The following is a 13,300-nucleotide window of genomic DNA, read 5'->3' as shown; positions in this document are numbered from 1 at the left end:
ATTGCTGCAGAGGTTGAAGGGGTGGGGGGGTCAGCCTGTCAGTGCTCAGACCATATACGCCGCACACTGCATCAAATTGGTCAGCATGGCTGTCGTCCCAGAAGGAAGCCTCTTCTAAAGATAATGCACAAGAAAGCCTGCAAACAGTTTGCTGAAGACAAGCAGACTAAGGACATAGATTACTGGAACCATGTCCTGTGGTCCAATGAGACCAAGATAAACTTATTTGCTTCAGATGGTGTCAAGCGGCAACTAGGTGAGGAGTACAAAGACCAGTGTGTCTTGCCTACAGTCAAGCATGGTGGTGGGAGTGTCATGGTCTGGGCCTGCATAAGTGCTACCGGCACTGGGGAGCTTCAGTTTATTTAGGGAACCATTAATGCCAACATGTACTGTGATATACTGAAGCAGAGCATGATCTCCTCCCTTCGAAAACTGGGCTGCAGGGCAGTATTCCATCATGATAACGACACTAAACACACCTCCAAGTTGACCACTGCCTTGCTAAAGAAGCTGAGGGTAAAGGTGATAGGCTGGCCAAGCATGTCTCCAGACCTAAACCCTATTGAGCATCTGTGGGGCATCTTCAAACAGAAGGTGGGTAGCACAAAGTCTCTAACATCCACCAGCTCTGTGATGTCGTCATGGAGGAGTGGAAGAGGACTTCAATGGCAACCTGTGAAGCTCTGGTGAACTCCATGCCCAAGAGGGTTAAGGTAGCGCTGGAAAATAATGTTGCCCACACAAAATATTGATACTTTGGGCCCAATTTGAACATTTCCACTTAGGGGTGTACTCACTTTTGTTGCCAACGGTTTAGACATTATAATGGCTGTGTGTTGATTTATTTTGAGGGGACATCAAATTTACACTGTTATACAGGCTGTACACTCACTACTTTACATTGTAGCAAAGAGCAATTTCTTCAGTGTTGTCACAAAAAAAGATATAATAATAAAAAAAAGATATAATAAAATATTTACAAAAATGTGAAGGGTGTACTCACTCTTGTGAGATACTGTATATATATATATATATATATATATATATATATATATATATATATATATATATATATATATATATACTGTATATACAGTATATAAACACACGTTAGAAAATCAAACTCTCTTGGTCTACTTGTCTCCTCCAATACCCCATATATAAAAAAATTATTTTAGATTTGTCTTACAACCTCCTGCCACCTAAGCATTTATGCACGTATTTAGCAAACACATATTATAAATGTAAATAAGTCTTTAAAAAGCATAAAAATACCATAGACGATGGTTTTTCAAACCGTGGGTCGAGACCCATTTGTCAGGGTGCCAGGAATCAGACTGAGACGAGAAGTGAAAAAATAATCGCACCTTTATTAATAGCAAAAAATAATAAAAAGTCCACAAGTAAAATAACAAGCCAGGAGTCAAAACCAGAGCTGGTAGTCAGACGAGCCGAGTCAGGAGCCAAAGCGAATAGTCAGACGAACCGGAATCAGGAACAAGGAAAACAGCAGAGTCAGGAACAAGCCAGGGATCAGGAACCAGGAAGGACGTCAGGCAGCCAGGAAATACACAGGAACTCTCACAAACAGGTCTGAGACAACGCAAAGGCAAAGCATACTGAACAGAGGCCCTTTAAATAATAAGTGATGACATCACAATTCTGAGACTGCATCCTGTCTCACATGGATGATGCACACCAGTCTGGCCATAAAAGGAAGTGTAGAAAATGAGCAGCATCCCCCACAATGCACCATAGTCAGGAAGAGAGGTGAGTAAAATGGCTGCCAGCAGCACATGGCAAACAACAGGGAAAAAAACCCTGACAGTACCCTCCCCTCAACGACCCCTCCCCTGCGGGAGGACAAAAGGCTTATTGGGGAAACAGGCATGGAAGGCACGGAGGAGGGCGGGAGCATGAACATCAGAGGAGGGAACCCAAGAACGCTCCTCCGGACCAAAGCCCCTCCAGTGAACCAAATACTGTACACGGCCCCTGGACATACGAGAGTCAATAATGCTGCTGACCTCATACTCTTCATGGTTGTCAACAAAGATAGGACAGGGACGAGGATAAACCACCCAAGGTAACAGACAGAGGGTACACCCGGCCCCAAGGAGGAATGGCTCCGGGTTGCAGGTCTATGGCACAATCGTAAGACAGGTGAGGAGGCAACGTACCGGCATGCACCTTGTCAAACACGTCTAGGAACTCTCGGTACTCCTATGGAAATTGAGATACCGAAGAAGTGCACAAGACTTTAACTGGTTTCCGAAAAACAAGTGGAAATACATTGCGGGGACCACGACAAAATTTCGGACCTGCGCCAGTCGAGACTGGGATTGTGCTTTTGGAGCCAGGGATAACCCAGAACAACCGGAAAATGCGGAGAGTTTATCACCTGGAACTGGAGGGTTTCAAAATGGAGAGCCCCAACAGCCATGGACAACGGAGCAGTTTCGTGAGTAACGAGTGCGGACTGAAGGGGCCTGCCATCAATGGCCTCAATAGCAAGCGGAACGGACCGAGGCAAAACAGGAATGGAGTGCTTTGATACAAAAGCACTGTCAATGCAATAGGCCGCAGCACCAGAGTCAACAAGAGCCTGAGTGACTATGGAGGAGTCCACCCAGGAAAGGAGAACCGTGACAAAAGGTTTCTCATTAAGCGGTTCCAGGAACGAGGATAAACCACCCAAGGTCTGCCCCAGACAGGACCTTAGGTGTGAGCGTTTCCCGGCCGTGTAGGACAAGACTTTAAAAGGTGGCCCTGTAACCCACAATAGAGGCAGAGCCCCTCCCTCCTCCTAAAGGCTTTCTCCGCCACAGAGAGATGCGTGAATCCCAACTGCATTGGCTTAGCAGTACCTGGTGACTCGAGACCAGGAGGCATGGGAGGAGAGGGAGGTATGGGTGGGAACGAACACGCAGGAGACAACGGAACAGGAGGCTTCCGCAAGCACTCCTTGAAAGAGGGCCTCTCTCTGAATCTGATGTCAATTAGGATAAAAAAAGACACCAATGCCTCGAGATCCTCTGGTAAATCTCTGGCAGCAACTTCGTCTTTAATCGCATTAGAGAGACCATGAAAGAAGGCGGCAACAAGGGCTTTATTGTTCCAACCTACCTCTGCGGCAAGCGTATGGAACTCAATAGCATACTGAGCAATAGATCTTGTACCTTGCTGAATGGACATGAGTTGTTTAGCAGCAGAGGAGGAGCGAGCCGGAACATCAAATACCCTTCGAAAGGAGGCCACAAATTCAGGGTAATTTGAAATCACAGGTTTATTAGTCTCCCACAAGGGATTAGCCCAGGCAAGAGCTGTGTCAGAGAGTAACGAGATGAGAAATCCCACCTTAGCTCTGTCAGAAGGAAACGCCTGAGGTAACATCTCAAAGTAAATGCCCACCTGGTTCAAAAACCCTCTGCACTGAATAGGATCACCTCCATATCGCTGAGGTACAGGTGCAGAACCGGACATGCTCCTGGTAGGCATAGGTGCAGCAGCGGAAACAGGAGAAGCCATAACTTGCGGGACACTTTGGTCCAAATGTGCAGTGCGAGTCAGCAGGGTTTGCAGGGCTAGTGCAAATTGATCCAAGCGGTGATCCTGTTCATCCATCCTAGAAATGATGGCAGGTAAAGGTGGATTATTAGCACCATCAGGATTCATGTCCTTTGCGTAATGGCAGGGTGCCAGGAATCAGACTGAGATGAGAAGTGCAAAAATAATCGCACCTTTATTAATAGCAAAAAATAATAAAAAGTCCACAAGTAAAATAACAAGCCAGGAGTCAAAACCAGAGCTGGTAGTCAGACGAGCCGAGTCAGGAGCCAAAGCGAATAGTCAGACGAGCCGGAATCAGGAACAAGGAAAACAGCAGAGTCAGGAAAGAGCCAGGGATCAGGAACCAGGAAGGATGTCAGGCAGCCAGGTAATACACAGGAACTCTCACAAACAGGTCTGAGACAACGCAAAAGCAAAGCATACTGAACAGAGGCCCTTTAAATAATAAGTGATGACATCACAATTCTGAGATTGCATCCTGTCTAACATGGATGATGCACACCAGTCTGGCCATAAAAGGAAGTGTAGGAAATGAGCAGCATCCCCCACAATGCACCATAGTCAGGAAGAGAGGTGAGTAAAATGGCTGCCAGCAGCACATGGCAAACAACAGGGAAAAAACCCTGACACCATTACTGGGTTGCAACACCATGTTTAGTGGGTCGCAACTTGTGTTTGTGTTGTAGGAGAGTGTGTGGTGTGTGTGTTGTAGGAGAGTGTTTGTGTGTTATATGAGAGTTTGTGTGTGTTGTATGAGTGTGTGTGTGTGTGTTGTATGAGTGTGTGGTGTGTGTGTGTTGTATGAGTGTGTGGTGTGTGTGTTATATGAGAGTGTGTGTTGTGTTGTATGAAAGTGTATGGTGTGTGTTATACGCGTGTGTCTGTGTGTGTGTGTTGTATAAGTGTGTGTGATATGTGTGTGTGTTTTGTGTGAGAATGTGTGTAGTATTACCTTTTACAACACTTTCAAGTTTGACTACAATCAGAGATAAAGTACGCACACATTTTAGTCACTTTGCCAAACATTCAGGGCCGTCTTAAACACAGGGCAAAAGGGGCAGCTGCCCAGGGCCCAGTCTCTGTTGAGGGGCCCAAGAGTCCTAAAAAAAATAAAAATGTTTTTTTTTGGTTCATATCAGACTGCTGATGTGACATGGGAAACACACACAGTCAGTCCTAATACTGTCATAGTCAAAAGTTCTCTGCTTATATTTATTTGTGAAAAACTGCAAGACCGTGCCAGTGTCATGTGACATGCCAAGCTATTGCCATGTGCTGTTTTAGATGTGCACTGTGCAGCACTGAATGCAAAGCCCTAACTCAGCTCCCAGCCATTCCCACTGCATCATAAAAAGGTCCTGCTGGGATTACCACTGTTACCAGGTGACTGCTCTGGTGGTGGGGATTGTTTCTGGGTAGGGCTGACTGTAGGCGCATGCAGCAGAAATCTGGAGCAGCAGGCACGTGAAGATTTGAGCATTTGTGCAGCTGCACACACTGCTCTCTTCAGTCTTGAGGCTGTGTGACTCGTCTCACGTCACACTGTATCCATGCAGCCTTGGGCAGACAGCATCCAATCTGCTGGTACCCTTAGCCCTGCTCTTTCTGCTGTGGCCCTAAGATCAACTAACTGAAGTTTGTTAGGGGAACAGTGCTTTGTAGAAAGGTGCCAGTGGGAAGAATAAGTGAGTGCACACAAGCCCCTCCCATGCAGCATTATCTAGTGCAGGGTGACGGGGAACTTGTTCCTAGTAAAGAAGTGACGTGCTGCTGTGGCTGATGTATAGTGTCATGCTGATACTTCACACATTAATGTAAGGTTTATTTTTATAGTTTTTGTTTTCTCTCTGTCTCAGATTTTACAGCTTTCCATAGCAGTTCTGCTGTTCCAGTCAGTAAACTTATATTTATCTGCACCTCCATGCTTCCTCCTCAGTCTTTACCTTGATTTGCTCCTGTTGGCTGCCCTAAATCTCTTTAACCAGCTAGCCTCACACCAGAATCACATTCAAAAGAATATTAAATGAATCCACAGTGGAGGAATTTATATATTTATTTACTTATTAGTATTGCTTAGGTCCAGTTTCACATATTGCAATTTATTTTATTTTTTAATGATTAGCCCAGCAGTGGATGATACACTGCTGGGCTAATAATTTAAAAAAAAAAATTGATTTAGTTGTTTTTTTGGGATGTTGGGGTGGAGAGCGAAATTGCATGGGGTGGGGCCCAAGATTTGTTTTGCCCAGGGTCCAGTCAATATTAAAGACGGCCCTGCAAACATTTCAGATATCTTGTATATTACTTCAGAAATGTTCACACCAAGACTAAAAATAGGGTCGCAAAGATATTTGGTATATCTGGGCCTTGGAAAAATAAGTTTGAAGAACCCTGCCATAGACAGTATGATCTCACCTCAAATAATCATTCCTGGTTACCACTTAGTAAAATGCACATTGTGGAATTAGAAGAGTTTCAGAGAGTGCTAACAAAAACTTTTGTAAACCCCATAAGATGCAATTTTTATATATACTTTTCTAGGGTGTAAATGGTATCCTAAATTTTTCATCCAGTTTTTGGTTCCACATTTTGTATTTATTTATCTTCCCAAAACACCAAAGTATAGGATGCAATAAAAATGACTACCTGCAAATTAAAGGAAAAGAATATTATTATTATTTTTTGTCACTTTGCACCATCTTGAAGGATTCAGGTTTCATGGAGGGGCGGCAATCCAGTTAAACAATATATACATGCTCCTAGCTCTGTCCAAATTCACTTGGCAAAGTAAAAAAAAAACAAAAGAAAAACTAACATAGTGTACTTACATAAAAAAAATCATCATGTATTTTGTAATCTTTACGCCCCTAATCATAGGAACATGAGATTCTGGGAGGATTTGATAAAACACCTAGCTCCTCATACTGGCGCAAAACTAATAATAGGTGGGGATTTTAATATCTCACCCACACACACTGTGGACAGACAATGGCTAGAGCCCTTTAGAGTTAAGGATCCTAAGAAAAATTACAAGGCTAAATACGAAGCTAAAATATTCAACATGTTCAATAGAGATATAGACACCTGTGACATTTGGAGATTACAGCACCCTGAGAGTAAAGATTATACCTGCTTATCAAAAGCTAAACATACACTGTCCAGAATTGACCTGTTTTTAATATCTAACAAACTGTCTGTCCAAATACAAGACTGTAAAATACACGACATACTAATATCGGACCACGCACCAGTGGAGTTGATAGTGAAAACTGACGAACATCACACTAACAGGAATACACTTCGTTTCCCCACTTATCTAACTAAGTCTGAAGCTTTCATTAAATTCTTACAGCATTCCTGGACGGACTATGTAACGGACAATGCAGCACACATTGAAGATATAACGTTATTTTGGGAAACAGCCAAGGCTGTATTGGCAGGCAACATAATTTCATATGTTTCTAAGTTGAGGTATAAAATCCAATACAGACACAGGACTTTACAAAAACAGTTAGGACAGACCTATCAAACATTCTTACAGACCAAGACAAAATCATCTTACGATAACTACATAGCTGCAAAATCAGACCTGGAGACATTCACAAGACAACAGGCCGCATCTGGCCTTTTAAAAACAGCGGGCAGATTTTATAGATTTGGGGAACGGGCAGGCAAATTGTTGGCTACCCTGACTAGGCCGCAGACAGTAAAGACTAAGGTAGCATCTCTAAGAGATACGGACAGGACATACACCAAACCGGAAGACATAGTGAAGTGTTTTGAACGTTACTACACTCAACTGTACACAAAACAGACATCAGCACCCAAGGACATACTGTCTCGGTTCTGGAAATCAGTGACACTTCCACAACTTGACACAGACAAACTGGACGGGCTGAATTCCCCAATCACACAAGATGAGCTATCGCTCACGATACAGGGATTACCCTCGGGTAAGGCGCCAGGCCCGGATGGTTTGCCATCCGAATTCTATAAAGCCTTGCAGCCTCAGGTGGTCACCACTCTGACCAAACTCTACAACGCATATCTACTAACAGGCGCGCTCCCTTCGAGGGATTTCACGGCGGCCCATATCACTCTTATCCCGAAGCCTGGCAAGGACCATTCTTTGCCGGAATCCTACAGACCTATTTCGCTATTGAACGCTGATTATAAGCTGTTCACAAAAATCTTGGCGAATAGGCTACGGGTAATATTGCCAGATTTGATTCACCCGGATCAAACGGGCTTTATGTTTAAACGAACCTCAGTGGTCAACCTCTGCAGAGTGCTGCAAGTCATCGACCACTACTGGTCTTTGGGAAGGGATGTTGACACAAAGGACACCCCCCGGAGGCCTTCCTGCTGTCGCTGGACGCAGAGAAGGCCTTTGACAGGTTGGAGTGGCCCCACCTGATGGATTCGATGCAGAGGTTTGGTTTTGAAGGCCCCTTCTTGGATGTGTTGGGCAAAATTTATGGGTCGCCATTGGCGAGGGTACTGTCGAATGGATTATTTTCGGATGATTTTCCACTTCAAGAGGCACCAGGCAGGGATGTCCCCTGTCCCCGTTATTATTTAACCTAGCATTGGAACCCCTCGTGATAAAGCTTCGTCAGGCTTTCCCAGGCATTGTTAGGAAGAACATCCCCCTTCATCTAGCGTTCTACGCGGATGATATGTTGCTGTTTGTGGAATCCCCTCAGACACATGTTCCAAACATTCTCCAAACAATAGAGGAGTTTGGTAGTTTCTCCGGGTATAGGATAAACACCTCTAAATCCGAAGTACTATGGCTTCATAAACACCCACATTCGAGACATAGCTATCCTTTTGTAGAGGCATCGGAGGGCCTTACCTATCTAGGCATCCGATTGCATAGAGACCCTATGAAAATTTATAGATTAAACATAACTGACAAATGTACACAGCTGTCCTCACAACTGTCGAACTGGCTTAACTTGCCCTTGGGTTTGTCGGGTAGGGTCAGTCTGATCAAAATGACAATATTGCCCAAGATCTTATACCCACTGCTTATGCTGCCATTCCTCATGAATAAAACAGACCTAACTTTGCTCACTCGAGCGGTATCACAGTTCATTTGGAAGAAAAAGAAACCACGAATAGCGGGGGGAAAGCTACAAATACCATACACTGCAGGGGGGCTTGGCCTCCCGAATCTTAGATTGTACAATTGGGCAGCGCTGGCCAGACTGATGATGGACTGGCAATTGGGCACAGGGCATTTCTGCGATAATAGACTAGAGGAGGCGGTTCTAGCACCTACGGCATTGGCCTACTTGCCCTACGGAAACAGGCAGACTTTGCCTGATGTTACTTCCACGAGCATCTTATACAGAGACCCACTTAGGGCTTGGCAATTGAGATACTTAAAGGTTGAGTCTCCCTCACCGAAATTCATACCAATAGTCGGAAATCCGGAATTCCCGGCGGGATATGGTCAGGAGCCCTTCCGGACCTGGAAGAAGCTGGGCATAGTAAGGCTGGGAGATGTGTTGGATCCATTACAACACACGGTGCGGTCGTTTCAAGAATTGAAATCTAAATTTCATATCCCCAATCGGCACTTATACGCCTATCTGCAGTTGAGGCACTACGTGTCGGCACTACAAACGAACAATACAAGGTTTTGGGAGTCATCGCCTTTCGCGGTCTCCCAGACATTGTTTCAGATGGGGGTGTTCTCCTTGTCCCACTTTTACACGCGCTTACTTCAGCTAAATGAAATGCTGATCTTGACCGATATTTTGTCAAAACAGAACAGCAATTGCTCAACTGAGTTGACAATACAAGACATAAAAGAGAGTTTGGAACGAACTAAACGGGCAACACTGGCAGCACCTCTTAGAGAAGCACAAGTCAGAATCCTACACATGGATTACATTACCCCGCACAGACTCTCAAAGTGGGACAAACGAGTTCCGGATCAATGCGTTAAGTGCGGAGCCGTGGCCCCAACTTTTCAGCATTATTTTTATGCCTGCCCAATGATTGGGAGATTCTGGGGACAGTGTCAATATTGGTTAAAGATAGCGTTAAAAATAGAGATAAAGTTCACAGAGGTGGAAATCTTCCTGCTGAAGTGGGATGACACACATAGGGAATTACATAGATTCCTGACCGTATACACACTGTTAGCTAGGCAATGTATTCTTAAAAGATGGATTATTAGACAAGCTCCGACGATGGCCCAACTCAAACACACATTGCTGAAACAAGTCTTTGTGGAACAATATGACACAAGGCTGGACACAACACATAGACTTCGTCCCTTCATGCAGAAATGGAGACCGTTTATTAATACGCTGGGACCACCCATACAGACTCAGATCTTGAGACCCTTTCCCACTTGGAGACTATGTTACAACTAGATTTAAGAAGGGGGGGCCAGCAGATGGAAATTGACACGCAAACCCCAGGTCACAATCAGGAACCACTGGAAGTAATGTTGTTTTGAGATGGGTTTTTTTTTTTTTTTTTTTCTCTTCCCCAACCCCCTTCCAACCCCCTCTATTTCCTTCCCTATCCCTGTGGACCCAAATCACTTGGGAAAACGTTGCATGTTAATGTGTTAAACATGTAAATAGTTTGTAAAAAAGTTAAGATTGGAAAATTACATTGGGAAACGAGATCTGCACTCACAAAAAGACATTATGGTCATGGCTACATCAATATAGACAAGCCACATCTGCAAAGAGTCAGAGACTTGTGATCGGCAAATTTGTTTGTTACCTTCCTGCATAAATGTTTTATTTGTAAATTACGGTACATTCAATGCTGGTGTAAAAATTAAGAGCGGAAAATACATTGGAAAGGAGATCTGCACTCACAAATAGACATTATGGACATGGTTACACCAAATTAGACAAGTCACATCTGCAAAGAGTCAGAGACTGGTGATCTGCAAAATGGCTTGTTATGTTTCTGCATGAATGTTTCTGCTTATAGACTACTAGTACTAAAGCCCGTGTACACGGGCCATTTTTTTCAGAACAGCAGTCCCACCCCTTGCTCTCTCCCCCCTTTCTTTTGCTCTCTCTTCCCCCCTCTCTTTTGCTTTCTTTCCCCCCTCTCTTTTGCTTTCTCTCCCCCCTCTCCTTTGTTCTCTCTCTCCCCTCTTTTGCTCTCTCTCCCCTCTTTTGCTCTCTCTCTCCCCTCTTTGGCTCTCTCCATCCTTTCTTTTGCTCTCTCTCCCCCCTCTTTGGCTCTCCCCCCCCTCTTTGGCTCCCCCCCCTCTTTGGCTCCCCCCACCCCCTCTTTGGCTCTCTCCCCTCTTTTGCTCTCTCTCCTCTTTGGCTCTCTCTCTCCCCTCTTTGGCTCCCCCCCCCTTTGGCTCTCTCTCCCCCCTCTTTGGCTCTCTCTCCCCCCTCTTTGGCTCTCTCTCCCCCCTCTTTGGCTCTCTCTCCTCTTTGGCTCTCTCTCTCCCCCCCCTCTTTGGCTCTCTCTCTCCCCCCTCTTTGGCTCTCCCCTCCCCTTTGGCTCTCCCCCCCCCTCTTTTGCTCTCCCCTCCCCTCTTTGGCTCTCTCCCCCCTCTTTTGTTCTCTCCCCCCCTCTTTGGCGCTCTCCCCCCCTCTTTGGCTCTCTCCCCCCCTCTTTGGCTCTCCCCTCCCCTCTTTGGCTCTGCCCCCCCTCTTTGGCTCTCTCTCTCCCCTCTTTGGCTCTCTCCATCCTTTCTTTTGCTCTCTCTCCCCCCTCTTTGGCTCTCCCCCCCCCCCTTTGGCTCTCCCCCCCCTCTTTGGCTCCCCCCCCTCTTTGGCTCTCCCCCCCCCCCTCTTTGGCTCTCTCCCCTCTTTGGCTCTCTCTCCCCCCTCTTTGGCTCTCTCTCCCCCCTCTTTGGCTCTCTCTCCCCCCTCTTTGGCTCTCTCTCCTCTTTGGCTCTCTCTCTCCCCCCCCTCTTTGGCTCTCTCTCTCCCCCCTCTTTGGCTCTCCCCTCCCCTTTGGCGCTCTCCCCCCCTCTTTTGCTCTCCCCTCCCCTCTTTGGCTCTCTCCCCCCTCTTTTGTTCTCTCCCCCCCTCTTTGGCGCTCTCCCCCCCTCTTTGGCTCTCTCCCCCCCTCTTTGGCTCTCCCCCCCCCTCTTTGGCTCTGCCCCCCCTCTTTGGCTCTCTCTCTCCCCTCTTTGGCTCTCTCCATCCTTTCTTTTGCTCTCTCTCCCCCCTCTTTGGCTCTCCCCCCCCCCTTTGGCTCTCCCCCCCCTCTTTGGCTCCCCCCTCTTTGGCTCTCCCCCCCCCCTCTTTGGCTCTCTCCCCTCTTTTGCTCTCTCTCCTCTTTGGCTCTCTCTCTCCCCTCTTTGGCTCCCCCCCCTTTGGCTCTCTCTCCCCCCTCTTTGGCTCTCTCTCCCCCCTCTTTGGCTCTCCTCTTTGGCGCTCTCCCCCCTCTTTTGTTCTCTCCCCCCCTCTTTGGCGCTCTCCCCCCCTCTTTGGCTCTCTCCCCCCCTCTTTGGCTCTGCCCCCCCTCTTTGGCTCTCTCTCCCCCCCTCTTTGGCTCTCTCTTTGGCTCTCTTTCCTCTTTGGCTCTCTCTCTCCCCCCTCTTTGGCTCTCCCCCCCTTTAGCTCTCTCCCCCCCCCTTTGGCTCTCTCCCCCCCCCCCTCTTTGGCTCTCTCTCCCCCCTCTTTGGCTCTCTCTCCCCCCTCTTTGGCTCTCTCTCCTTTTTGGCTCTTTTTCCTCTTTGGCTCTCTCTCTCCCCCCTCTTTGGCTCTCCCCCCCTTCTCTTTGGCTCTCCCCCCCTTCTCTTTGGCTCTCTTCCCCCCCTTCTCTTTGGCTCTCTCTCCCCCCCCTTCTCTTTGGCTCTCTCTCCCCCCCCCTTCTCTTTGGCTCTCTGCCCCCCCCTTCTCTTTGGCTCTCTGCCCCCCCTTCTCTTTGGCTCTCTGCCCCCCCTTGTCTCTCCCCCCTCTTTGGCTCTCTCTCCCCCCTCTTTGGCTCTCCTCTTTGGCTCTCTCCCCCCTCTTTTGTTCTCTCCCCCCCTCTTTGGCGCTCTCCCCCCCTCTTTGGCTCTCTCCCCCCCCTCTTTGGCTCTGCCCCCCCTCTTTGGCTCTCTCTCCCCCCTCTTTGTCTCTCTCTCCCCTTTGGCTCTCTCTCTCCCCCCTCTTTGGCTCTCCCCCCCTTTAGCTCTCCCCCCCCTTTGGCTCTCCCCCCCCCCTCTTTGGCTCTCTCTCCCCCCTCTTTGGCTCTCTCTCCTTTTTGGCTCTTTTTCCTCTTTGGCTCTCTCTCTCCCCCCTCTTTGGCTCTCCCCCCCTTCTCTTTGGCTCTCTTCCCCCCTTCTCTTTGGCTCTCTCTCCCCCCCCCCTTCTCTTTGGCTCTCTCTCCCCCCCCCCCTTCTCTTTGGCTCTCTGCCCCCCCCTTCTCTTTGGCTCTCTGCCCCCCCCCTTCTCTTTGGCTCTCTGCCCCCCCCTTCTCTTTGGCTCTCTGCCCCCCCTTCTCTTTGGCTCTCTCTCCCCCCCCTTCTCTTTGGCTCTCTGCCCCCCCCTTCTCTTTGGCTCTCTGCCCCCCCCTTCTCTTTGGCTCTCTGCCCCCCCCCTTCTCTTTGGCTCTCTGCCCCCCCCTTCTCTTTGGCTCTCTGCCCCCCCCCCCTTCTCTTTGGCTCTCTGCCCCCCCCTTCTCTTTGGCTCTCCGCCCCCCCCTTCTCTTTGGCTCTCTGCCCCCCCCCTTCTCTTTGGCTCTCTGCCCCCCCCTTCTCTTTGGCTCTCTGCCCCCCCTTCTCTTTGGCTCT

At 47.8% G+C, this 13,300-nt stretch overlaps 1 protein-coding gene across 1 annotated transcript in view; it reads left to right on the top strand.

Annotated features, from left to right (window-relative positions):
• The window catches only part of LOC128638839 (uncharacterized), a 227,025-nt gene that overhangs the window by 154,553 nt on the left and 59,172 nt on the right, over positions 1-13,300 (top strand). Inside the window, exons 13-14 of the mRNA XM_053690972.1 lie at positions 6,926-7,783; positions 9,312-9,452. Coding sequence (XP_053546947.1) covers positions 6,926-7,783; positions 9,312-9,452 — 999 coding nt within the window. The remainder of the gene's footprint in view (positions 1-6,925; positions 7,784-9,311; positions 9,453-13,300) is intronic.

Source organism: Bombina bombina, chromosome 8, assembly GCF_027579735.1.
Source record: "Bombina bombina isolate aBomBom1 chromosome 8, aBomBom1.pri, whole genome shotgun sequence".
Classification (NCBI taxonomy): domain Eukaryota; kingdom Metazoa; phylum Chordata; class Amphibia; order Anura; family Bombinatoridae; genus Bombina; species Bombina bombina.
Note: the sequence above shows the minus strand (reverse complement) of the source record. Positions and strands in the feature narration are given on the sequence as shown.